Source organism: Diabrotica undecimpunctata, chromosome 8, assembly GCF_040954645.1.
Source record: "Diabrotica undecimpunctata isolate CICGRU chromosome 8, icDiaUnde3, whole genome shotgun sequence".
In the NCBI taxonomy this organism is placed as follows: domain Eukaryota; kingdom Metazoa; phylum Arthropoda; class Insecta; order Coleoptera; family Chrysomelidae; genus Diabrotica; species Diabrotica undecimpunctata.
In genome coordinates, this window is record NC_092810.1 from 118,110,267 (window position 1) to 118,136,489 (window position 26,223).

A 26,223-nucleotide genomic window follows, 5' to 3' on the forward strand; every position below is an offset into this window, starting at 1 on the left:
TACTATGTATTCCCCATCAGATAGAATGTTCGAGGATATAAATAACGATATTTCCGAATTATTGTAATACTTTTTGGAACAAGTCATTTTAAAAAACAACTGTTATAATTTAGATAATTTAAAATTAGTTTGTACGAATATTAGCCACTGCATCATGACAGCTGTTCGGCCTAGAACGTTTAAATCTAAACTACAGCTGGGTCTTTCAGTTTTTTTTCACCGGCGGTTTGCTTCGAAACGTCTCATACAAATATTTTCGTCTCTTGGTTTATGCGCCTCTTACAGTAAAACAATGAACTATGAAGCAGCAGCAGTTTTCAGTCATCCACCTCATATTTTACCACCAGAAACAGGCACATTCATCCAATATGTTGCAGACAATGCTGACATTAATGTAAATACTTTGGACGGCAATGGAACGCTTCATATAATGGGTAGTATTCAAATTGTGACTCCCAAAAATTCAGTATTATAAGAAGAGTCAATGCCACGAGTAACTGAAGTTCTTTCGGCAAAAGATTTTGCAGCAGGTTTTGCATACAGGTCTATCAAAACTCTGCTGTGGTTGGGTACAGCAAAATAAATGTGCGAAATTTTGATTATGAAAGTGAATCTAAAGTTTTTTTTTGAAAAAAGTTAATTTTTCTCTACCTGATTGGACTGGTTACATTGAATGCGTGACGAGTAATAATATAGATTTTTTTAAGTGAAAAATTACATTTTTGCCATTTGTTCATCAACCAGCAAGTAATTACAATACAATACACACAACTTTACTTTGTTCTTTCGTTATAACTACAAAGTATGTATAATTAACAAAAAGAGAAATCAAACGATTTCTACTTAGCGAAACCGAATTCTGCTGCACTTTATCAAAACAAAAATCTAATACCGTCATTCTGTATGTATAATTACTTTTGATCAACCTCTGTATGCGAAAGCTTTCGAGATTGTATCTGCTGCCCCTGGACCTGAAGGATCTGAAGTATCGAATATAATAATAAGACTAGGAGGATTTTATTTGCCTATTTCATTTTTTGGAGCGATCGGTTATATTATGCAAGGAAGTGGTTTAAATTAAGTACTCGCTGAAGTTTATGCGCCAAAATCTTTAGAGAAAATACTTAATGGCCATGCTTACGCGAGAGCAGTTCGATCTCATACAATACTTCAACTCACTTTAGCATTAAGAATATTACAAGAACTCGATATGGATGATGAAATGGATGCAAATTTTATTATTACCGCTAAAAATATTTTAAATAACATTCTTTCATAATTGAAGAAGATGATAAAATATATGGAAAATTACTTGATCAGTTTAATAACAAATTAATTGAATATCAGAAACGAGGGCCAACACAATTATGGGTAAAATACTTTCGGATGGTTTCCATTACAAAGCAGTTTATACGAGCAGAACGTATGGGAGATTGGCAAGCACATTTGAACTGCGGTTAAGAAATGCTGCCTTATTTTCATGCATCTGGACATTTATCTTATGCTAAGTATGCGCATTTGTACTTACAAGACATGCTTCAATTGAACGAGGTAATGGATTCTAGATTTTTTACTGTTCGACGTTCTGAAACTTTGTTGTGGAACTTCAACAGATGTTAAATTAAATAAATGGGTTTAGGGAATGCATGTAATGTATACTGTGTGTGAGGGGTTGCAAGTTCTTGCTAATGTTCGAATAGACACAACAAATCAGCATGTAGATACAAGTGACTCGCGGCTCAAAAAAGATGCTAAAGATATTAAAAAACTTCTACACTAGTTTTCATCACATGATCCTATTTCTATAATTAATAAAATCATGTCTATTGCCTCTGTAGTTGTTGATGATGATAAGCTTAATTGCCATAAAGCTCGTGAGGTTGAGATTACTTCAATGTCTAAAATGACAGGTGAAACATTTAATAATATAAAATTAAAATGCTCTTAAAAAGTACTCTCTCTTTTAGCTGCGAGTAGCACCGTGAAAGTGCACAAAGAAGAAGTAGCTATAGATCCTGTATTATTATTTTAACGCATAAGTATCACTGAAGCTTTTGAGAATGAGATTCAAAAATTTTTTGAGTATGAATTAGTACCTTACCCCTTATCACTTTTCGATGCAGCTGAAATGCGTAAAACAACAAGGTTAGCAATTTATGATTCCTTTGAATCAGTCAATACTAAGGTTGATCGTAGAAACGCTACTTACACTATTGATGGAGGGTACCTACTACATCACGTTGTGTGGGATCGAGAAGAAACCTTTAGCGTTATTTTGATAAATATATTCAGTATCTACATAGACGTTATGGGCTTATAGTGACAGTGGTATTTGACGGCTACAGTGACTCGACAAAGAATATTAAAGCTGCATGAAATGCAATAAATACTTTGATGAAAATACAACAGTTCCAGCAAATCAACAACAATTTTTCGCTAACATTAATAATAAATCTCGTTTTATTTCCATGCTAACTGAAAAATTAACAGCTGCGAATATTGAAGTGAAACAAATCAAAAATGACGCAGATGTCCTTATAACTGAGACAGCAATTAAAAAATTCAAGGCAACAAACACAACAATTGTAGTTGGTGAAGATGTTGATTTGTTAGTACTGCTTACTGCAAGGACTTCAGTAGATAAAGTTATTTATTTTCTGAAACCAGGAAGGGCTCAACACCGAACAGAGATATATTCTTCGAAAAGTTTATCGGCTGCTCCCAAATGCCAAAAGTATATTTTATTTTTACATACGATAACCGGCTGCGACAATACGTCAGAAATGTACAGAAAAGGCAAAACGTCAGTACTTAAATTATTCGAAAAAAAAAAGATTTGACAGACTGCTGTAAAGTTTTTACAGAACTTGATTCCACACCGCAAACAATAATTACGGAAGGAATTCGTTTTCTTCTTGCGATTTATGTAGCTCCAAAAAAATCAGTTGTAACACTTTTTATAACAGTTTAACACTATTTTACTTTTGTAAAAAATACGCGAAACAAGAAACAAGTACAACTATCATGTCTTCCTCCAACACCAGCATCTGCTTTTTAACATTTGTATTGAGTATATTATCAAGTTCAAACATGGCTAGGCAATGAACTGAATCCAGAAGACTGGGGTTGGAAATTAATAGATAATACTCTAGAACCGATTAAAACCTTACTCTCACCTGCCCCAGAAAAACTCCTTAACCCTATTTTTTGCAATTCCAAAAAATGTTGTAGTGCCAAATGTGTATGTAAAAAAGTCGGGTTGCTGTGTTCTCTATCGTGTACCAACAGCCAAGGTCAGTCTCAGGGCCGCCGCTAAGGTATTGGCTGCCCGTGTGCAACTTAATATTTGCCGCCCCCCTTCCAACACTTTAGACATACATACTATTATTTAAAGAAATATGCAGAAGATGCACAATATAACAATAATAATTTGTAAATAGATAAATACTTACTTGAACATTTAGACTAATCTCCATGATCCAACGTCCATGTATTATCCTAACGTATATCCTAATATCCCATCCTAATATCCTAATTTAAACGTCCGCGTCCATTTAATTAAAATAAACCGTGAATAGAAACATAAATACAAAAAAAAAACTAAAAACGAACTTTTCGGGCTTTCGTCTCGGAAAACTTTTTGACAATATCTTTAATGTGCAATGTCGCACACACTTCATGTTCTCTAGATAACATTACTAAAGCAAAAAGTCTATCTTGCTTCATTGAGGATCGCAAATAGTTTTTAATAATCTTAAGTTTTAAAAATGACCGCTCACCTGTAGCTATAGTAACAGGTCGAGTTAGGAATATACGTACTGTTATAGTTAGGTTGGGAAATGTTGATACAAGATTATTTTCGCAAATATATTCAAGAATATCACTAGGACTTTTTTCTGCGGAAAAAAATGGTTGAATAGCTTTAATTTCTTCATATAAATCGGTTGCATTAATGTTAGTCTCTGAGCTGTTTATGTCTGTAAGGGCTTCATTCACTTTCTCACAATTGGTTTTAAGTTCATCATCGTTTTTAACTTTAATTATGCCATATATTACACTAAAAATGTCTGTGTGCTGTTGAAGTAATTGGAACCGTTCTTCAATTGCTGTTATGGCAGCATTTAAAATCTTAAAATAAAAATTTATTTTAAATGACAATTCCGGAGATAAAATAGGTTCATCAGCTCCTTCATACTCAAAATGCACTTTTCTTCTTCTAATTCGTTCGGTAGAGGAGCTAGGGAAATCTTCTTCTATGTTAGCTTTTGTAGATATATCTCTGGATTCGATTACAAAATTTTGAAAATGTTTATCAAAACGTTTGGTTATGAAATAATTTTTTAAATTATCAAGTGCATCAAGTGAAGATTTTATGTCAAATTTTGGACTTTGAAGGATTTTGCTAACCACGCTTTTTATTTAAAATACCTTGCCACACTAAAACAGAATACATGAATTTGACTTTCCAAATTTTATTTTTGAGGGATTTTGCTAAAGTCCTAGTATTCATATCCCTTGTGTTGCCATTTTGCAATTCTTCTAAAGCATCATATATTTCACTAATCTGGGTTTTTAATGGTGCGATTGCATCGATCCGACTCTCCCATCGCGTGTCCGACAATGCTTTTAATATCAACTTTGGAAGGTGCTTTAATAAAATGTTCCATCTAATATTGGAAGAACAAAAAAATACATATAGTTCCTGTACAGTATAAAAAATTCCACTGAGTCAAAACTTATTTTTACTGCATCATTCATTACCAGATTGAAACTATGCGCAGAGGGAATAAAAAATGCTAGAGGGTATTTGTCTAAGATTTTCTTCTGCAATCCAATGTGTTTACCACGCATATTGGCTCCATTATCGTAACCCTGTCCGCGCAAATTATTAATATTTATATTTAATTCATTTAAATTATTTTCTATAAATTCAAACAGACCTTGTCCAGCTACGACAGTTACAGGAGAAAAGCCCAAGAAGTATTCAAATATCTGAACTGGTGTTGAAGTTGAAACACATCTTACTACAATTGTTATTTGTTCTACGTGCGTTATATCTGGGGTACAATCTAATATGATAGAAAAATATTTAGATTCTCGAATTTGTTTTAGGATAACGTCCTGAACAGAGTTTGCCAATAAAACAATCAATTCATTTTGATGTTGTCATCCTAAATAATGTGGTATATTTGTACTCTTGGATTCCACATGACGAAGATGCTCTGATAATAGAGCGTCAAACTTAGAAATCATTTCAACTAAATGCAAATAATTTCCATTATTTGGTTCAAATAACTTATTGGATGATCCTCTAAAAGCTAAACATTGTTTAGATAAAAATTTAATTTAATAAAGAATTTAACAAAATAAATACAAAAACACTTCAAATAAGTTGTCCAAATAATGTTTCTCCAAATAATATGTAGCCGTAACGCGTATACGAATAAAATTGCTCTGATCTCGACGTTACTTCGAAATACAGTACCTACTGTGCAACAGAAACGGGTACACTACTATATTTTACAAACAAAATCGTTTATCAAAAGAGTGTCTAAATTCATCGAATTCTCAACTAAGACTGAACATAAGACATAATAACCCATCTATAAACATAACCATAGGAACAATATTAAAACAGAAACTTTACAACCACTTGCCTAAATTCTTGTAAAGTATCTACGTGTAAAATCCCAGATAACTGAAGTCCGAAAGTCGCCAGTCGCTTTGAATTAAAAAGTATTCCCGAAACTGCTTTATGACTGTACCTCCAAAAGGGCGGCAGTTCATACAGTAAATAATATTTTCTGACATTTTTTTAGATTAGGATAAAAAAGAAGAATACATTATAAATGAAACGCATTTGAGTATTATCACGTACTGAATAATTATTATTGTTTGGAATATTAGAGTTCACAGAATAATCTGAATCATTACTATTTAATTATTTGAATTTATTTTAGTTTTAAAAAAGTATTATCATCAGTGGACTGCTTTCGGCCGCCCATATTGTTGGCCTCCCGTGTACGATGCACACTTGGCACACATGGTAGCGGCGGCCCTGGTCAGTCTTGCTAAATGTCCAGTTTAGTACAGCAGAGGAGGACTCCTGTGATTTTCATAAAGAGACCAATGACTCAGTCACATTTAAATAATTTTTGAACATCCAGCAAGAGGAAGAGGAAGAAGATGAAATCGAAGAAGACTTGACTGTTGAAGTAGACTTTCAAGAATATAAATTTGATTAAAATATCTAAAGAAATCAAAACAATAGTTAACCAAATAATCAATAGCAATATCAATAATCAATATCAATAATAAGGTAATATCTAGAACATGACCGGTATTATTGTTTCTTTAAATTCTCTTAAAATTGTCAAAGCAGTTAGTGGAGTAGGCCTACAGGGGAAATCACGATAAAAAAAAACATGCCGAGTACACTACCCTACAGGTGGTAAGGTACTTAAGGTGGTAATTTTTTTTATTTCAAATGTCTATATAGGCCGGGTTAATAATAATTATTGTGTTTATACGTTTTAAACGACACTTCACCAAATATGTATTACATCACCGGCTATCTCTGAGTATTGCCAGAATAAAAACTATATTAATATGAATATTTTATATGGTCTTAAGTGTTTTGTTTATTTAAATAACTAAAAGCATACTTGAAGTGATATAAAAGCTATGTTTTTATTGAATTTAATTCAATTGAAATGTGAAATCTAAGAATACATATTATATTAATACAAAATAATATAATAATACATTTTATACAATGTACTGCCTTCTCTAGCTCTAGTTACATCATAATTATATGTGCACTTTTTAAACATAAATTTGAATGTACAGGGTGATCCACGCAAGTCTGGCATAGTCCATAATCTGTATTTTAAATCTGTGGCTGAGTTTTTTTTTACCAAATATTGTTGATTTATTTCTTCACCCCTACAAGAGTAAACAACAGATCTCGTCTTTTTTAAGACGAGATCCAAACAAAGAGCGTTCGGACTAACATTGCGCCATATTGCGCAATATTGTGCAATATTAGATTACAACTAGTAACTATATAAATTCCACATAGTTACTAGTTCCGATACGACAAAACACATTTCATAATGTGAGTTTTTATGTAGTTAGTACATAGTTATTTAAGAATTATATTTGTATATCCCATTTGAGAGAACAAAGGTCTTTTTAAATGGCTGTACAGGTGCTTTGTAAATACTTACAATGTTTTTGGTCTAATTCCCTTTATAAGATCTTAAATTTTCATATTTTTTAAAAACTATAATAATTTTTAGTTGTTTGCATACAAATAATTGATGCAGAGCGAAGTACCGTTACCAACCATTTATATTAGGCAATGTCCCCAACTTATGCCGCGCAGTATTTACACTAATGTCCAAAATTAACGCACCACTTTAAATGTACCATAAGTTTGAAGTTATTTTTTTTTTTTTCTAAATGGATGATTGGATTTTATTGATTTTTTTTTCATATATCTTTCTAATAAATCACTATATTAATGCTTTCTGGAAAATATCAACGGTTTACACATTTACACATAAGTAACTGTTTCCATTAATGAATAAAATTCAATAAAATAACGAACGTTGTGTCTTGAACGTATTTTTGGTTTTTGATAATAGAGATATCGAGATTATTTTTTTTATAAAAGTGTTGAGAAAGAATAAAGCTTTTTTTTAATGGCCTTGGCATAGCCAATTGACCAGACTATTTTGTAATTTGTATTCACGGAACAACAGAGTTCGAGTTAGTATTAAATGTAAGTTAACTTAGTTGACTTGTTTTGACTGTTCTTTTTTTGTTTGTTTGTGATTTTTTTTTAATTTTTATTTTAATTTTTATTTTTTTCTTTGTTTTTATTTTTTTTTATTTCCTTATATTACTTTTTTGATATTGTATATAATATGTATATATATTTTTTATTTTGTTTTACATATTTTTTTTTATTTATTTATTTTTTTTTCGTATTAAAAGGTTTATTACATGATTGGTGTGTTCGCAAATTGCTTTTTTGATAAAGTTTCATCTTATTTCTATGGTTAGTACATTATATTGTTTAAAATTTATATTTACAATTTCTTATTAACTAATAAATACAATTAAGGATGACAATTAATACATTTCACAGGGTGTTATTTTTACACCCCGTATGTAGGAAAAACGTTAACGTTTCTCAAAAAACAATAATATGGTAATTCATTAAAAATATACCTACAATGTGAAAAAAATCATCGAAATTCAATTAAGGGTTCAGAAGAAATATAGTTTCAAAATTATGGTCTTTTTAAGGTGGTGCCTTAATTTTGGACACTAGTATTTATAATATATATATATATATATATATATATATATATATATATATATATATATATATATATATATATATATATATATATATATATATAAACTAAAACTAAAAGGAAAATAAGGAAGGATATGTAATTCTAAAATCTTCAAGTAATATGTAAGGGCATGTTCAGTCTTAACAGGGTACGTCTCAATAACTAATAAGAGAGGTCATGTGGACATATAGACCAGGTGTGAAAAGGGTAGAAATTTAACACCCGTGAATAAACTAAGAAGATGGCATAGGGCTGCAGGTATGCCATTGCTGTAGATTTGTATATTGAACATAAGTCACACACAGTGATAAACTGAAAAATACACAAGAATACTTACAGTATTTGGATTACAAGATTTGGACTGCGACTACTTTGCTCCCCAGTCTCGAGGTAAAACACCATCGCACACGGGATGCATCGCACGGGGAAAATATTGTTGTTGTTTTAAGCGATGATCTAGATAAATGGCGAATTTTGGTTTCAAGTTTTTAACCCCTAGAAAGCATCCCTTTATGCGAAAAAATAACTTGGAAAGCCTATTTATGGATTAAAATATTTTAATTTTCCCTTTAGATAACTAAAAGCTCATTCCTCGCTTATAAAACGATATTTATTTAGTTTAAACTCTTCAGCTCATATAAATTACCTGCAAAGATGACTGGAACGTTAAAAATAGTTTTAAATAGTGTCGTTGTACACTAGACCAGGGGGACAACGGCTTAACGTGCTGTCGTTGAAATGTCATTGTCGTTGCCGAGATATTTATCTACAAAACTATTACACTGGTTGGCCAACGTTGGCCCCAACAGCGTTCGTCCAATGTGTGTATCGACAAAACTGTGTTGGAGCCAATTTTGCGCCAATACTGGTGTTGACGTTGGGTTGAGTCACTTCCGTTGTGTTGTTTAGGATTAAGACTCCGATACACGTCGGTAATCTATCAGAACGGGATTTATGCTCAAAAGGCTATTTCTTACTTTAATAAACAATATACATATCTGTTTTTTCAGGACCTTTCACACACCCAAAAAAATGTACTTATCTAAATATTTTACAAAATTATATATGTACTTTTAATTTTGAAATATAGATCATTTTGTCCTAATAGACTACCGTCGTGTGGTCATGCAACTTTTAAAATTTGTACTTCCATATATTGGCTGTTGAATAAAGTGTCGTTTGATGTAGAATATAGTAAATATAGAAGGCTCAGAAATTTGGGAATTGAGTTAATAAAAGAATAAATGAACTTTAGAGCTTTTGCGTCAGGTTTACACTTACATATTTAGTCTGTAGTTGCCAAATACGGCATCTCTAAAGATCTAGTAGCTTTAAGTAGCGCTGTAGAAAAATGCTGTAAAATTTGCCTTTTTTGTAGCAAAATATAATTATATGCACCCACTATGACGACAGTCGCAGGCGCTGCAATTTCCATGTCGAACATGTTGACGTTGGCTCTAGAGAGAACAGATTGATATCGCTCCAATACTTAACACAATGTGTGGATGCCTTACCGAACTTGGGAACACAATTGACACAACGTTGGATCCCATGTGCAAAGCCGGCCTTATGCGTACTATAGATATGTGAGAGTTTCAAAATACGTTTTTTCACGTTCTAAAATTATCTCCCAAAAATATCATTGGGTTTTGTTCAATAAGTCAGTTAATTTTTAAGTTTTGATATATGTCTATATATCCATTTGAATGGTAAATTCAAGGGCTACAAGATAAGATTCTATAGAAAGCCAAACTATCTCCAGGTTTGGAAAAATTAGGATTTGAACCACACGAAACTGGGGGTAGCAGCAAAACAAATAATTTTGATTCTGGTGGATCTAAGGTTAACATATGCTGCCCTTTTTTCCTTAATATATTTTCCTGTTTAATTTTTAAGAGCTGTAACTTACTCAGTTTAGATGCAAATGATGTTTTGTAGTACTCATTCTAAAGATCTCATCATGGACTATAAAAAACTCACCCTAACCATTATCACCCCCGAAAAATCAACCCTTTCCTTATAATCTAACGTTAAATGCATTTATTCAAATATTTGCAAAAAAAGCCCACTTTCACCCACCATATCTCACTTGTATTGAAACTAGAATATTTTGTAAAAAATAAACCGCATTTTTTTTATAAACTTGATGTTTGTTCTGTATACTTTTTGCATCACGTGCAAAAACCGTGACTTTTTTCATTTAAAATTCACTGTTTTTAGCCATAAATAGCTCAAACAGTATTGACTCTGAAAAAACTCTATAGAACCACACCTGGTTATAATTGAATACTCTTTGATCCCTCTACCAATTATTTTGAGCAAAATAATTTCCACCCACTAGAGGTGGTGGCAATCACCCATGGGGCGAAAGCACACATCGGTGTTAAATAGCTTTTGTTGTTTGAGCACTTTTTCATCAACTCATCAAATGTTAAGTGAATCGGTTCAGTCCGACAAAATTGGAAGGTGTATAGCCCAAATGACTGGAGTATGAGGCAACAACAAAGAGACTGGGTGCATTCAAGATATACTTATATTCCTAAAATATAGTGGATCGACTAAATGTTAAACACATGTGTAAGTATTTTAAAACGTTAATAAAGGAAAAGAAATAATGTACAAAATAAAACCTAGAAATTAGAATATTTTTGCACTAAATAAAATTATTTTACCATTAGCTTAATAATAAAACTCTAAGAAGAACAAGAGGAAAGTAGATTAAAATAATTTAAAAAATTACCTTACCAGATGTAAATGTAGGTGACAATTTGGCTCTAAGTTTTTTCCATTTATCATCCTCCAAAGCAAAGAGATGTCCAGATAAAGGATCAAACTCTTCATTTTTGTATATACCATGATTCACAAAATATTCAAAATCTCGTACAAAAATATTTTTAATAACATCTAAGTCAACGGGAACATAGATGGGAACGAAGAAAAAGTATATACCACCATGCTTTAGTCCTTGCGCTTTAAATTTATTATATATATTACGTAACTGATCCCCCATTGATATCCTTTGTTGAACCAGGTCTTTAATGTTACCGAAAATTAAATGGGGCTCTATGTATTCCAGTCCTACCCGTTTCCAATACGTGACCTTCCATTTTAAATATAAATACACTATACCTATACAAAATGCTATACACGAGAATGTCGTTAAATACATCATTTTAGTAGCCTTGCTGTTACTTGTGTGCAATAAAACGCAACTGCATCATTTCATATATTTTTAGATAATGCATAATTTAATACGCACTTGTTATTTACCTTGATAATACAGGTCAGGACAATGTTTTATTACACCATCTTAAATATTTATATACAATTAATAGCTTCACTTGAAACGTATTTTCACTATGTCCAATCACATAATGTAGCTTTAAATAAAAACAATTATGTGTCCAAAATTATGCATATTTTCAACTGCATATAATGCTAATTCTCTTGTAATTGCTTTATATGGTCTGCCATTACAAATGAAATTCAACAAACACTAACATCTATAAAGTCTAACCTAATAGATATATATTATATATATATATATATATATATATATATATATATATATATATATATATATAGAAAAGAAATTTAATCTTTGCAGATAAGTTAAATAGTAAACTCTTAAATATTGGGGAAATCTGCAAGAAAGACTCTAATGAGTATCAATTGTTTCGCCGAACGTTTTCGTCAAAGAGAATTAATTTGGCTTCTTCAGGGCTGAAAGAGAATAAATTATAATTAGCTACCATATATTATCTATTAAAAAAATTATTGATCTTACCGTAACTCGAATTGTAGAGTTAGAATATTAAAAAACTTTGCTAGTAACATACTGGTGTTTTTTGTTACTATATGCAAAAAAGTTTTTTTTTAAGGTTTGAAATGTATGGTAGCTTTGAACTTAAAAACGCAAAGGTTTACCCAAGGTTAATCGAAAAACCCAATGTAACTACATTTAAAAGCAGGTAATTCTTTGAATTGTCGGCAATAACTAAATTTTTGATTGTTAGAAAGTTTAAAAGTGAGGTTCTGTTTTAGCCAGAACGCATGCGCTGACAATTTCAAGTAGTTCTTATGAATCTATATATCGTTAAGGTTCATTGGTAAAAACGAATGAAATTCAATCCCAGTATAAGAAAATATTATTTTGATTTTCTTTTTTAATTATATTCTATTGTTCATGTATTATTATATCTTATTGAGATGTATCTAAGAAAAGCAAGGGAATGTTATCTTTTTTAGTTAATGCAAATTAATTATAAAGGTAGGTTAGTTATTAGTATCAATAGTTAGTTAGTTAGTATCAATAGAACTAACGTCTTTGTTTTCCATTAATGGTTTATCGGTTACCTCGCTTGGCATAAAATCTGTATCACTGAATACAAGTCGATTTATTGGCCACAGACCAGTATTTTTAAACGAGCTGGTTATATTTTTAATTTTGAATGCACATTCATATGCCTTCTTAGTCAAACGCGCCACATGTCGAATTGTAGGGGTTTTCGCAGGATTTGAAAGTAGCCAGTCATGCTGAGCTGTAGCTAAATAGGACTTAAACGGTCCAAATACGGCAAAATCTAGTGGCTGAGTTCTATGTGTCGTATGAGGTGGAAAAGATAGTAAAACGATCCCCTTTTCTCCACACAATGTAATGGCTTCTACAGATATGTGTGATTCGTGGTTGTCCACGAGCAGAAGTACCTTGCTTTCCACAAAACATTTAACAGAATTCGTAAAGTGTTTTTGTACTTTGGGAAAAGGTCAGACGTCATCCATCCTTTTTTATTCCCTAACGCCATGGCAGATGTTGGGTATTCGCCGCCTAAATATTCTTTATGGTTTCTAATTCTAGGATACACAAAGACTGGTGGTACTGCTCCACCAGCAGCACTAATCATCCCTACGAACGTCACAAGTTCACCTCTCTCCTAAAAAGATAAGAGCCACTTGTTTTTTGCCTTTTGCGGCAACAACTTTAGCAGGTGGCATAACTCTCGTTATGCCAGTCTAGTCCAGATTCCGGATCTGTTCCGACTTGTATTTTTCCAGGACACTGGCATACTTGGTGAAAAAATCTTCTATAAGTGGTTTATTAAAAGCCATTGACCTACTTATACTTGTATTTTCGGGTATGCGAAGCAAGATATCGTTGTGATATCTTTTCATAAAGCAATGTAGCCACTCCAGACCTAAAAACTATTTCTTTAGTTGCCTGAATTTACACATATACAAATGAAATAAACTAACCTGCCATTTTATTCAACTCCCAACTGTTTGGTGCTGTAGTATTCGGTAGAGCATTAGCAAAATCATAAGCCAGTTTCCTTATATCCTTATAGTTTAGCCTGTAGTTTAAGTTGGAACACGTTTTTATGTAAGCTACAAGCTCGAACTCTTCATGCAAAGTAAAAACTTGACGAGCTGTATATTTGCTAGTATACGAAGCCTCCCCTTTACTTTCATTGCCCGAATCCCATCCAGCCAAAAGCTCTTCTTTTGTTTTTTTCTTTAAAAGAACCTTCATTCTTGACTGTATGGTTTGTCTTTTAACTTGATACTCTCGGGCAGCCTTGTATTGACTCAAACATCCTGCCAATACGGCTTTAATGGCCAATTTTATGGTATTTTCATTAATGTCACAGCGATTGGTTTTTTTTGTGTAATTCCTAGGCATCTAGAACAAATTAGTAAACAGAAATTATAACTTACTTAGATATAAAAAAGATCAATATACAAAGAATGTACGTGGGAAACATTCGGCTACTAGCTAAATCTTCCCCATAACAGTTAGCCGAAACTTCCCCACGTGCTCTAAAAATAATATTAAATAAAATTGAAAAACTAGGAAATGTTTTGAAAGTTATGTTTTATTAACATTACAAAAGTAATAAATGTTCTATCATATGCACGGCAATTGGTACATATATTAACAAAAGTAACATAAATCAAGCAAAAAATTAAACACATAAAACTTACCTTTAATATACGTAAAAAATTACGACGAAAAAATAAGTACCACTTATTAAAACTCGTCTGTGCTAACACACTGCCAAAGTCGGACGATGTTTTTTCTAGCAGCTTGGGTTGATATTGGCGCCTAATTCAAATGTAAATCGGATATATTGGGAGTAGCCGAATGTTCCCTATGGCCGAATGTAGACCACGTTCTCCTATATGATATGAATAAACCTAGAGTCTGATGAGGAACAGTATTTCAAAAAATTCAGTAAATAGTAGATTATGACTTAATAATATAAAGTATTATTTAATATTAAATTGGATCGAGATTGCGTATTATACAAATATCTACTTATTGTTTGTATATCTAAATGTAAAGTGGCGCAACTATAAATAGTTATAGAAAACTTATTCTTTCCTAAATACTTAACATTGAAAAGAACCTGCAACTGCTGCCATATTTAGTTTTTTCTTCAACTTTATTAAAAACTTTCTTCGTTACAAGACTGTACCGGGGTATCACTTAGTAATATTTAATTATAAACTATAAAATTTGCTTCAATTTTTGGAAGAAAGAATTTTCGTACTTTTTATCTATAAACTTTAATATTCAGTCAGAACTATTTGTAAGTTAATATGTTTCTCTCATCTACGAGACGTATTTTAACTAAGGTAATCAATGTTTTCTTGAGAGAATGAGCAATCTAAACCAAGCAGTCTAAAACCCAAGGCACAAATTCGTTATTAAATTAGGAAATAAAAGCAATTTTTTTACTTGCTATACCACTCACGTGTTTAATACTTTAAAGATAAGCTAGTTGGTTATTAAAGAATGGTATCGTTAACCCTTTAACTGCCCTGTGCATCATATCGACGAACACGACTTTTGCATTTAACGCCATGTGCATCGATAAGATGCACACGTAGTATCATCAATTTTTGCTTGTGTGTCTAAAGCGCGCACAGTTTCCATGCATTTATATAAAAATAAAAAATCGGCTTGTAAAAATAAAAATCGGTTCAATAAAAAAAATTTACATTTTACATTTTTCTCACAAAAAAGAATAAGCGTAGTTAATAATGCAAAAACATAGAAAATAAAAATGTAGTCAAGCAATTTTGTGAATAGTATAAAAGCAATCTTGGCATATACGGGGTTTTTCGGGACATCCAGGGCATATAATATCGAAAAGTCTTGGCTGAATTTAGCGCATAATTTCTATCTTACTCTTGAGAGTATCTGGTATAGCAGCTCTTACAGCGACTTCTAATGACTTTGCCCTCTTTCTCCGCCACTTCTAGCTTATGTCTGATGGCCGTAATGTCTCTGAAATATTACAATCGTCGCCAGTATTAGAATAGTGAAGTAACTGACTGCATAACCTTTCTCTAAATTTTACTCCAGATAGTTTATTTTGATGGCTCTTATTAAACAGAAACAATGAATTGACAACAGCTACTTTTCTATACCATTTTAGAGCCTTTAGGACAGCCGAAGAATAGGAAGCTCTTTGGTCCGAAAGGTCTATAAAGGCTTTAGCAACATTATAATTTACTACCGCTAGTGGTTTCTGTCGCTGACATATTTTTGCCATATTATCGTTGTAAACAGTACTAAACATCAGGACATCTCGTTTATCCTTCCACTTAAATAGTTTTTAGGGTTACAATAACGATTGCTGAAATTAAAAGAATACAACTGGCATAAGGCGCTTTGGGCAAACTAGCATATATCTTGAAAAACACCTCCATTCCTGTAAATTTAAAAAAAAAGGTGTATAACATTTTGCATACTACCAGTTTGTACCTACGGCTTGGAAACAGTAGCCTTATCAAAAAATCTGCTAAAAAAATAGAAACAACGCAAAGAGCAATGCAATGAATCATGCTTGGAATATCACTGAGAGGCAAGATTAGAAACACCGAGATAAGACGTAGAACGAAGATTAAGGATATTGTGGAAGAAATTACAAAAATGAAATGGCGCTGGGCAGGTCACGTAGCCCGATATAATGCCAACAGGTGGACACAGAGAATTCTAGAATGGAGACCAAGGACGACAACAAGAAGCATGTGAAGACCTCAAAAAAGATGGGTAGGTGACATAAGAGCAGTGGCAAGCAAACAGTGGATTAGATTGGCGCAAGATAGAGAAAGATGGAAGCAATTGGGAGAGACCTACATTCAGAAGTGGATGGAAAATGGGTAACAAAGAGAGCTTATAGTGGTTAGTTTCATAAATCATGAGGTCGATGATCATCGTTGACAAATAATTTAAACATCTCGAGTTCAGTTTTTGTTGTTAAATCCACAATAACTTCTGGGGGAATTCCGTGAGTTTTATCAAAGACATTTTTTTTTAGATTTCTACCAGAACACTTTCTCCATGTTTTATTGTGTTCGACCAGAAATAATTCCTTCTCTATCTGTGATAGCTGTTGTGAGTGTGAAGTAAAAGTATCAGAGGAACTCGATTCTTTCGAATTAGAAAATATTACTGGGCTGTGGCAACCTAAAATGATTTTATTTGTAATAAAATTGAATAATCAAGATAATATACCAATTTACCTATGTTTTCGACTTCAGACTTCTTACTGGTGTACTTCTTACGAATTTTCGTTAAACTTGATTGGTCGATTTTATTTCCTTAAACAAAATATTTATAATAAAATCTACCTATAATTATTGTTATTATTATTTCTATCCGTTACCTTTTCCTTTTGTTTGGAAGTCGATGGACGAGTTTCACCTTCTGATGTTTCTGTTTTATCCGGGAAATAATTTTTATCCGCCAACGAGTCATCAGAATCGTCAATGTCGTTGCTCATGTCGCTCTCAATACTCATATTCAACTCATGTTCCTCAATATCTGCTGCCAATATTTCTAGTTGTTCTTGTTGTTTTTTTATATATTTTTCCAAGACATTTTATCGTCCTGATACACTAACAATATACCAACTAATATAACTAATACACTAACAGTATAAAAAATACAATCAAATTAAGATAACCTTGCAAACAATAGAACTACGAAATACAACTAAACGTAACCGTAACTCAAAACGTACTGAGTGACTTGCATAAACCTGTCTTACCGTGCGAAGTTTAGTATGCTTTCCCACTCCAAAATGTGTGCGTCATATAGGCGTACACGGCGTACAAACCATTTTGTTCTAGTCTACGCCGTGTACGTCATTTTATCACACAATTTTTTTTTCTAAAATGACACTAAATTTACAAAAATTAATTTAACTGACTTCCCATACGTTTCTTAATTATAAAAAATGTGGATTTCAATGATAAAACATTTTGGCGTAAACGTAACCTTTTATAATTTCGCCTGGCAGTCAAAGGGTTAATGTCACTAAAAAACTTGGTAGTGACTTCTGGCTTACAAGCTGTGAACTGTGATGGTCAGTAATGTAGATTCCTACGACGTTAACATAATATTATAAATATTTTTCTCACTCCTACTCCCCTAAAAGGTACTTGTCTTTCTAAGACATTGCTTTTTCTCTATTTCTATAGTCGTACAAACTTTGTATATCTATCCTCTGCCCCATCCCACATCTTTCAGGTCTTATTAGAAGTTTTATGTACCCATAATACAAGAGTTTGTTGTATACCAAGGCCAATATCCAAAATTTTTAGGGGCCTTTCATGTTGTATTTTAAGTGTCACTTAGTCTTTATTTATTATAAAAATTAAAGCATTGTGTTAAAGCATTGTTAAAGCTCATTGTGTTATCTGTAAATTCATTTTGATGATTATCTGATTATACAATAAAACTAATAACAAGATAAAGTGTTATTTATATTACAGTACTTATTTCAAAACAAGCCAATTAAAAAAATACAAAGATTTTTAGATTAAAGAACGGAATGTCGAATAATTGATTATTGAGTTCAGTCAAAAAAAGTATTAATAAAATATGATATTCGATTTGTGTATAAATTGTGTTATAAAAGTTTGTATATGCATTTTATTGTTTTATATATTTTTATTATATTGAATTTATAATATGAAAATAACATTTACGCTGTGGCGTAATTATATTACCAGCTGACCCGGCGAACTTAATACCTCCTTGGAATCAAATATTGTGTCTAAAAAGTTAACAGAAAAAAAAAACAAAAAAAATAATCAATCAGATCATGAATGAAAAAAGTTGAATAAATTTAATACTTTCTGATAAAAAATATTTTTATTTTATTTCTGTTGCATAAATATACACTGATAACGGTTTTCCGACGTGCGCAAATTCATTGGAATCAACGGTATGCGCGGGATCAAGCCACCCTTTCCTTTCTATTTTTCCTTAATGATCGTTGCCTCAATGACATTATATTAGCCTTTTTACAGACAATCTCATTCCATTGTACAGTCGAAGTTGATTAATGTTAAGCAGCATAATGACAACTAATCCTACTTGTAGTTGTAAATTGTTAAATCGAAGTTCATACAATACCTACGAACTCAAAAATACTGTAGGATAGTTGACTACGTCATCTTAATCTTTAACGTTGTCAATGTATTTGAACGAAAAGAATTTTCGTGGAAGAAAATTCAGAAGGCTTACATTCAGATAACCGACATCTATATTTTTTTGCCGCCAATATTGCTCGTCCAATTATGGTTTTTTATTACAATAGACCCATATAACTTTGAAAGAGTCATCATCATCATCACTGGCTCGACAACCCTTTTTGGGTCTAGGCCTGTTCCAGGATTCTTCTCCATTCTGATCTGTTTCGTGCTATTTTTCTCCAGTTTTTTATTTTTAAGGTTGTTATATCATTTTCTATTTGTTCTAAGTATCTCAGTTTCGTTCTTCCTCTTGTTCTTTTTCCTACTGGCATCTGTTTGAATATTTTGTTTAGTATTTCGCCTTCTTCCATTCTTTCTACATGTCCTATTCAACGCAGCCATCCTATTTTAATGGATGTTATAATATCCGGATCCTGGTATATTTTGTATAGTTCAGAGTTATATCGTCTTCGCCATATTCCGTTTTCTTTTGTGCCCTTATATACGTGTCTCAAGATTTTTCTTTCGAAGGTGGCTAACAACGTTTCCTCTCTTTTAGTGAGTGTCCAGGTTTCTGAGCCATATGTGAGTACCGGTCTTAGTTTTATATATTTGGCATTTTGTCTTTCTTGCGACGTTATCTGATCTTAGGTGTCTAATTAAGCCATGGTAACATTTATTTGCAATAAATATTCGCCTCTTCACTTCCTCCGTAACGTTATTATCAGACGTGACTAGGGATCCCAAGTAAATAAAGTTTTTTATGCCCTCTATGTTGTATTCTCCTATTGTTACATTTTGTGGCTGTCTTATTTCTGCGTTTTTACTTACCTGCATATATTTTGTTTTGGTCTGATTGATTTTAAGACCACTATTTTGTGCAGCTCGTTCTATTTGGTTGTATGCCTCTATCATTTCTTTATGGTCCAATTATGGTTTTTTGTTACAATAGACCCATATAACTTTGAAAGAGTGGAGAGTTTTAAATATCTCGGAGCAACAATCACTGCAGATAACGATATCGCGAAAGAGAATAAAGGAAGAATTCAGGCAGCAAACAGATGTATGTGCAGCCTTCACAATATTATTATTAAATCTAAAAGCCTAACACGAACATCAAAAATTAGAATACATAAAACGGTGATTAGACCGGTGCTCATGTATGGGTGTGAGACGTGGACCCTGACCAAAACAACTGAAAGAAAACTTAAATGTTTTGAGAGGAAAATCCTCAGAAGAATCTTTGGGCCTTATCACGATATTAATAGCAACCAATACCGAATGAGAACAAATGCTAAGGTCAAGCAGATGTATAGAGCGAGCGATATAGTCCAAGAGACTAAATCTCAACGTCAAAGATGGGCTGGCCATATCCATAGACTCACTAATAATCGCCTTGCCAAGTTAATATGGGAGGAAGCCCCCACAGGTAGAAGGTCCTTAGTACATCCACGAATGCGATGGGGAGACAATATATGGTCAGATCTAAGAACAATGGGGCTTCCCACTGACCCAACTATTATGGACGACCGTTCAAGATGGAAGCAAGTTGTGCAGTCAGCCAAATTCCACCCCGGGTTGTAGTGCTACGAGAAGAAGAAGAATTGTGGTTTTTGAACTGGTGAGCTTTGTTCAGAAAATCATGCTGAGTAAGCTCGGCCCAGCAAATGAGTAATAAGTTTACTTGAGAATTATATGAGAAGGTAAAATGATAATTGTAAATGTAACTACTACGATCGATGCATAAACAATAATAATGGCCGTCAACTGGGTAAAGTTTTTATAATAAGAAACGGCTTATTATGTGAGAGAGAGAAGATACCGGTTTTGTTCTTATCCCTACTTTATACTGTTTACTAGGAGAGAAGTCACACCGGTAGACGCCTGGCGTAGATAACTAATCTAGTGTAATTGTTCAGTTACCGACCAGGGTTAAAATGAGTAAATTACTATTGTGGCTATTAAAAAACATAGGGGTTAGTGATAGAAGGGTGACACTTAATAGTAATATTAAATGCCATATCATTAAAAAAATGCGCAAAAAAGAACTACTACCTGATGTGAAAACTACCGCACACTTTCACTAATAACAGATGCTACTAAAATCTTGTTAAATATCATCAAAAATAGATTAAAAACCTATCTGCTTACCAAATACCTCAGCAACAAGCGGGGTTTGTAAAGAGTAAAGGTACATGGGAACAAATCCTGAACCTGAGACAAGTTCTTGAAAAGTCTTCTTAAAGTGCCCTCTCCTTAATGGAGGTTGGCTACTACAATTTTAAACTCTTCTCTATCTTCAGCTGTTCTTATTAGCTGTTTAAAATTTAGCCCTGTTCATTGTCGGATGTTTTTGAGCCACGATAGTCTTTTCCTTCCTAGGCCTCTCTTTCCATCGATTTTTCCTTTCACTATAAGTTGGGCATATTGGTACTTATTATTTCTCAGTATGTGGCCTAGGTATGATGTTTTTCTAACTTTTACTGTGTTAAAAAGTTCTCTTTCCTTGCCTATTCTATGCAGCACTACTTCGTTTGAGGTATGCGATGTCCATGAAATTTTGAGTATTCTCCGGTAGATCCACATTTCAAAGGCCTCCAATTTATTTACGGTTGATGTTTTAAGGGTCCACGTTTCAACTGCATATAGAAGAGTCGACCAGATGTAGCATTTTGATAAACGTAGTCGAATTTCGAGTTTTATTCGAGAATCACAAAGCAGTTTTTTTATTTTTTCGAAAGATTTTCTGGCCTGTTCTATTCTCGATCTTATTTCTAGATCAGGATTTAGGCTGCTATCGATCCAATATCCCAGGTACTTAAATCTATTGACCTGTTCTAAAATGTGCCCATTTATTGTGCAAGGTTGAGGTACGTTTTGGTTTTTTCGGATTGACATCACTTTGGTTTTTTTAATGTTTATTTTCATACCAAATTGCTTACAGGTCGAGTTGGTCTTGTCGATGAGTCGTTGTAGACCTAAGTCGGAATCCGCAATTAACACTGTATCATCGGCGTATCTCATACTGTTGATATTTACGCCATTCACATTGACTCCATCCTTGGAATCCTCCAATGCTTCTTTAAATAGAAACTCGGAGTAAAGATTAAACAGCAGTGGCGACAGAACACATCCCTGTCTAACTCCCCTCCTAATTTCTACTTCTGCGGATGTGGAACCTTCGATCCTAACTCTGGCGTTTTGGTTCCAGTACAAGTTTTTTAAGAATTTGATGTCTTTTCCATCTAAACCGACTTCTTGCAAACGTTCTAATAGTAGGTCGTGTCTTCCTCTATCAAATGGTTTTTCGAAGTCTATAAAGCATATAAATATATCTTTCTGTTGGTCGTAGCATTTTTGGGCGAGAACTAGTAAACTGAACAGGGCTTCCCTCGTTCAGATGCCAGCTCTGAATCCAAACTGATCGTCTCCGATGATTGTTTCGCACTTTCTATAGATACGATTATGTACGATTTTTAGTAGGACTTTTACTGCATGACTCATAAGGCTTATCAGACGGAACTCATTGCAGTGTTGTGGGTTTGGCTTTTTTGGTAGTGGGATGAATATTGACTCCCGCCACTCTTGGGCTATTTTGCCTGTATCATAAATGCGATTGAATAAAAGGACAAATATTTCGATATTTTCTTCGCTGAATAATTTTAACGTTTCTGGGTATATTCCGTCTGGACCTGGGCTTTTATTTGTTTTAAGATGATTAATTGCATTTATGATTTCAGATTTCAGAATTGTTGGCCCTTCGTTGTTATTTTCCAATCTTGGTTCTTCTCGTATGTCGTGAAAAAGAATTTTAATATAGTTTTCCCATTCTTTCAGTTTATCTTCCGTTGATTCTAGCAGTTTGCCATCCGTGTTCAGCATGGTGTGAAAAGTCGTTCTCTTGGTAGTCGATGTAAACTCTTCTAGAGAATTTCAAGTACCTATTATTATATGCTTCGTTTACTACCAAAAGGCATTTGATTGTGTAAGCTGGATAAATCTGTGGTCCATTTTAATAGAAATAGGCACACTGATGCACCTCATGCCACCTATTAAAAATCTGTACCAGTCCAATATAGCAACGGTACGACTAGATCAGAAGTTCTCAAAACAATTCAAGACAGAGAGAGATGTTGTTATGACTTATTCTAAACAAACTCGAGATTACAAAAAGGCTGTCCACAATATGTCTGCAACATATTCTACAATTTTTTGGTCACGTGTTTCGCAGAGGTGACGAGATAATTTGGAGAGATTGATTGTTTCTGGGAACCTTCCGGGGAGACGATCAAGAGGACGATCACCAACTAGATGGTCCAACCAAATTAAGAATTCAGCTAGAAACTCATTCTGTGACGCGTTCAGAGCAGCTGAAGATAGAGACCAATGGAGAAAAATTGTTGGGAATATTGGAAGAAATCACGATCTTTAGTAATGGGGAAACGTCAAGAGAGAGAGTTTCACACGTCCACCTTTTGTAGTTTTCTTTTTAAAAATCTGTTCATTTGATAGAGTTTGTTTTTCAAAAGGAAAGTTAATAGTCATTTGCCTCTATCATTTTTGCCTTCGCTTTCAAAAGTTTTTAATATTATTTCTTTCTTAATGCCTAATTTGTCGTTGAAATGCCAGCTATTATTAAGAAGTATCCAGGATTTTCCTTATACACCACAGAGGAAAAAGCAGAGGTAATGAGGAGTACTCTCTCTCTCGAGAGAGAGTGTACATTAAATTACCACCCAGACGAGGACATCGACTTCATAGAAGAAGTCGAAAGACAAAGAGAGAAAGATCTGAAAATCCAAACGAATCATCCGTCCTACATCACCGGAGGAGATAAATGAATTAATCAAAAACAGCTCGCCGAAAAAAGCACCTGACCCCGACCAAATCAAACAGGGCTTTAAAATACTTACCAGCGAGAGCTAAAGTATACCTAACAAACATTATAAACGCCATGCTAAGATTCAAGAAATTCCCAAACAGATGGAAAGAGGCCCATGTCATAATGCTACCAAAGCCCGGAAAAGACAGGCCAATAAGCTTACTACCTGCAATCAGTAAGATTGTAGAGAGAATAATACTCAGTAGACTTCAAGCTGAAACAGACAGACTAGAGATAATACCCGAAGCTCAATTCGGCTTTAGATCAGAACACTCCAGTGAGCTACAAGTACTCAGACTAACAGAGTACATAGCAGCTGGATTCAACGATAAACAATTCACAGGAGCCGCTTTCCTAGATGTAAGCAAGGCATTCGTTAGAGTCTGGCATAAAGGACTGATATATAAAATGAGAGGATACGGGTACAGTGGAGCAATGACAAGGCTGATCTCGTCGTACTTGAGTAACCGTCGTTTCAGAGTCTGGATAGGACAAGTCCTATCCGAGCTCGGGAACCCGACGGCTGGAGTGCCACAGGGAGCGGTACTGTCACCTCTACTGTACACGTACTGTCTACACGTCACCTCTACTGTACTGTACACTACTAAGCCTCTATACCGACGATACAGCGATAGAGGCCAAACATAGAAACGTAGATATAGCGGTTAATAACCTAGTAACAGCGCTAGACGATATAGAAGAATGGAGTTTAAAATGGAAAATAGCAATAAAATCCGATAACACACAGGCTGCACTTTTCAAAAAGAGGCACCAGCAACCAGAAGAACAGGTAACTGTGCAAGACAATCCCATTGAGTGGAAAAGCGAAGCAAAAAAAAGGAGTAATCTTGGACAAAGGCTTAACATTCAACAAACACGTAGAAGCCACAATACAAAAAGCAAACGTGGCAAGAGCATCTATAAGATGACTAACAGGAAGAAAAAACAAACTTAGACTAAAAACAATGATAAGACTAATAAATAGCATAATCTTGCCCATACTAACATATGCATCCCTTGCTTGGGGACAGATATGCAACACGTCAAAAAAGAAAATACAAGCGGCACACAACAACAGCCTAAGAGAAGCAGTCAACGTACCAAGATACGTTGCAGAAAGATTGCTCTTTAGAGAACTACAACAAATCAAAGTGACTGACACGATGAGAGAAAAAGCCAGGATAAAGTTCGCAGAAATAGAGAACGACCCCAGTCACATACTAAGAGAGATAATGAGATATGACGCTTTCCTAAGATGTAAGCACAAAAGACCAAAACAACAAATAGTAGACTAAAACAATAACACCAGAGAGAGAATTAAACCAGAGAGAAAACAAAACACTAAAAAAAATACTTCAAAATAGCAACAACGCACATAGAAGACAGTTCGTAGCTCAAAAAACACTCAAGGACTATCGTCAAACACAAAGTGGGCCCGGTTGCCTTAAAGAAAATAAAATCTATATTGTTATATTGTCTTATATTTATATATTTTTCAATGTTATAATATGGACTTTACACTAATTCCGATTTTTTGTTTCAGGGGCACCTACAAAAAAAAACTACAAAAAACACAAAAAACCGGCCTCGGCCACCAAAAAAACTAAAACATACTAATAAAAACCGGCGCAAGCCACCAAAAAAATTAACAAAATCCCCAAAACCCGGGCACGTAGGGCCCAACCCTTTGAGCACCAAGTCGCCGAACTGAGCCGGGGCTCAGAGCAAAGACTTTAGGCCCAAGTAAACAATTTTAGTTCGCGGATAAGCCACATTATGATAACAGGATTATAGCGACAATGCGCTGTCCTGAGTTTTTGCATTCGGTTAGAAAACCATGTTGGGGTTCTATTACCCAGGACCTCCACATAAAGAGCATTTGGATGATAGTTGTGACCCTATCGCGTATCAGAGTGCTATAGGGGAAAAAGGGATGGTCTGGAGCATTGGAGCGCAATGGGGTGACTCCTGTTTTTACTCGAGTTAACACACCTCGCTCCAATGAATTGTTACACCCGAACGTAATTCATAGGGGTGAACATTTCTTACAGGCTGGGTTTAATCAAATTGCTTGATTGCTTGAATAGAATCTGTCCAACTTTTTGCTTATTATCTGAGGTTTATCTATTTGTAAAATATTTTGTATTATGGTAAACTTAATAGAAAGATAAAGTAGTGTTATTATTAATAACATATATTAAACACTTATAAATAAATTTTATTAAAGTACTTGCTTCAAAACAAGCCAATTCAAAAAGTACAAAGATTTTTAGATTATAGATTATCGATTAATTGATAAAGGAGATCAGTCAGAACAAGTAGTAATGAAAGATACTTAATTTACTGGTTTTAACAATATAAAATAATATATTCTATTTTGTATATAAATTGTATAAGAAAATCTGTACTTTTTATTGTTGCGTTACATTGAATTTGGTTTAAATTTTACAGCATGAATCAACATATCCCTTCCTATATCGG

General features: G+C 33.6%; 1 protein-coding gene across 2 annotated transcripts in view; it reads right to left on the minus strand.

The window, feature by feature from the left end:
• Positions 1 to 26,223, minus strand: part of LOC140447912 (probable cytochrome P450 6a14) — a 72,248-nt gene that overhangs the window by 16,511 nt on the left and 29,514 nt on the right. Inside the window, exon 1 of one of the 2 annotated variants that reach the window (XM_072540836.1) lies at positions 11,115 to 11,600. The exons of the other annotated variant lie outside the window; for it this stretch is intronic. Coding sequence (XP_072396937.1) covers positions 11,115 to 11,541 — 427 coding nt within the window. The 5' untranslated portion in view covers positions 11,542 to 11,600. Of the gene's footprint in view, positions 1 to 11,114; positions 11,601 to 26,223 lie in introns of those variants that run through there. 2 annotated transcript variants of the gene reach the window in all.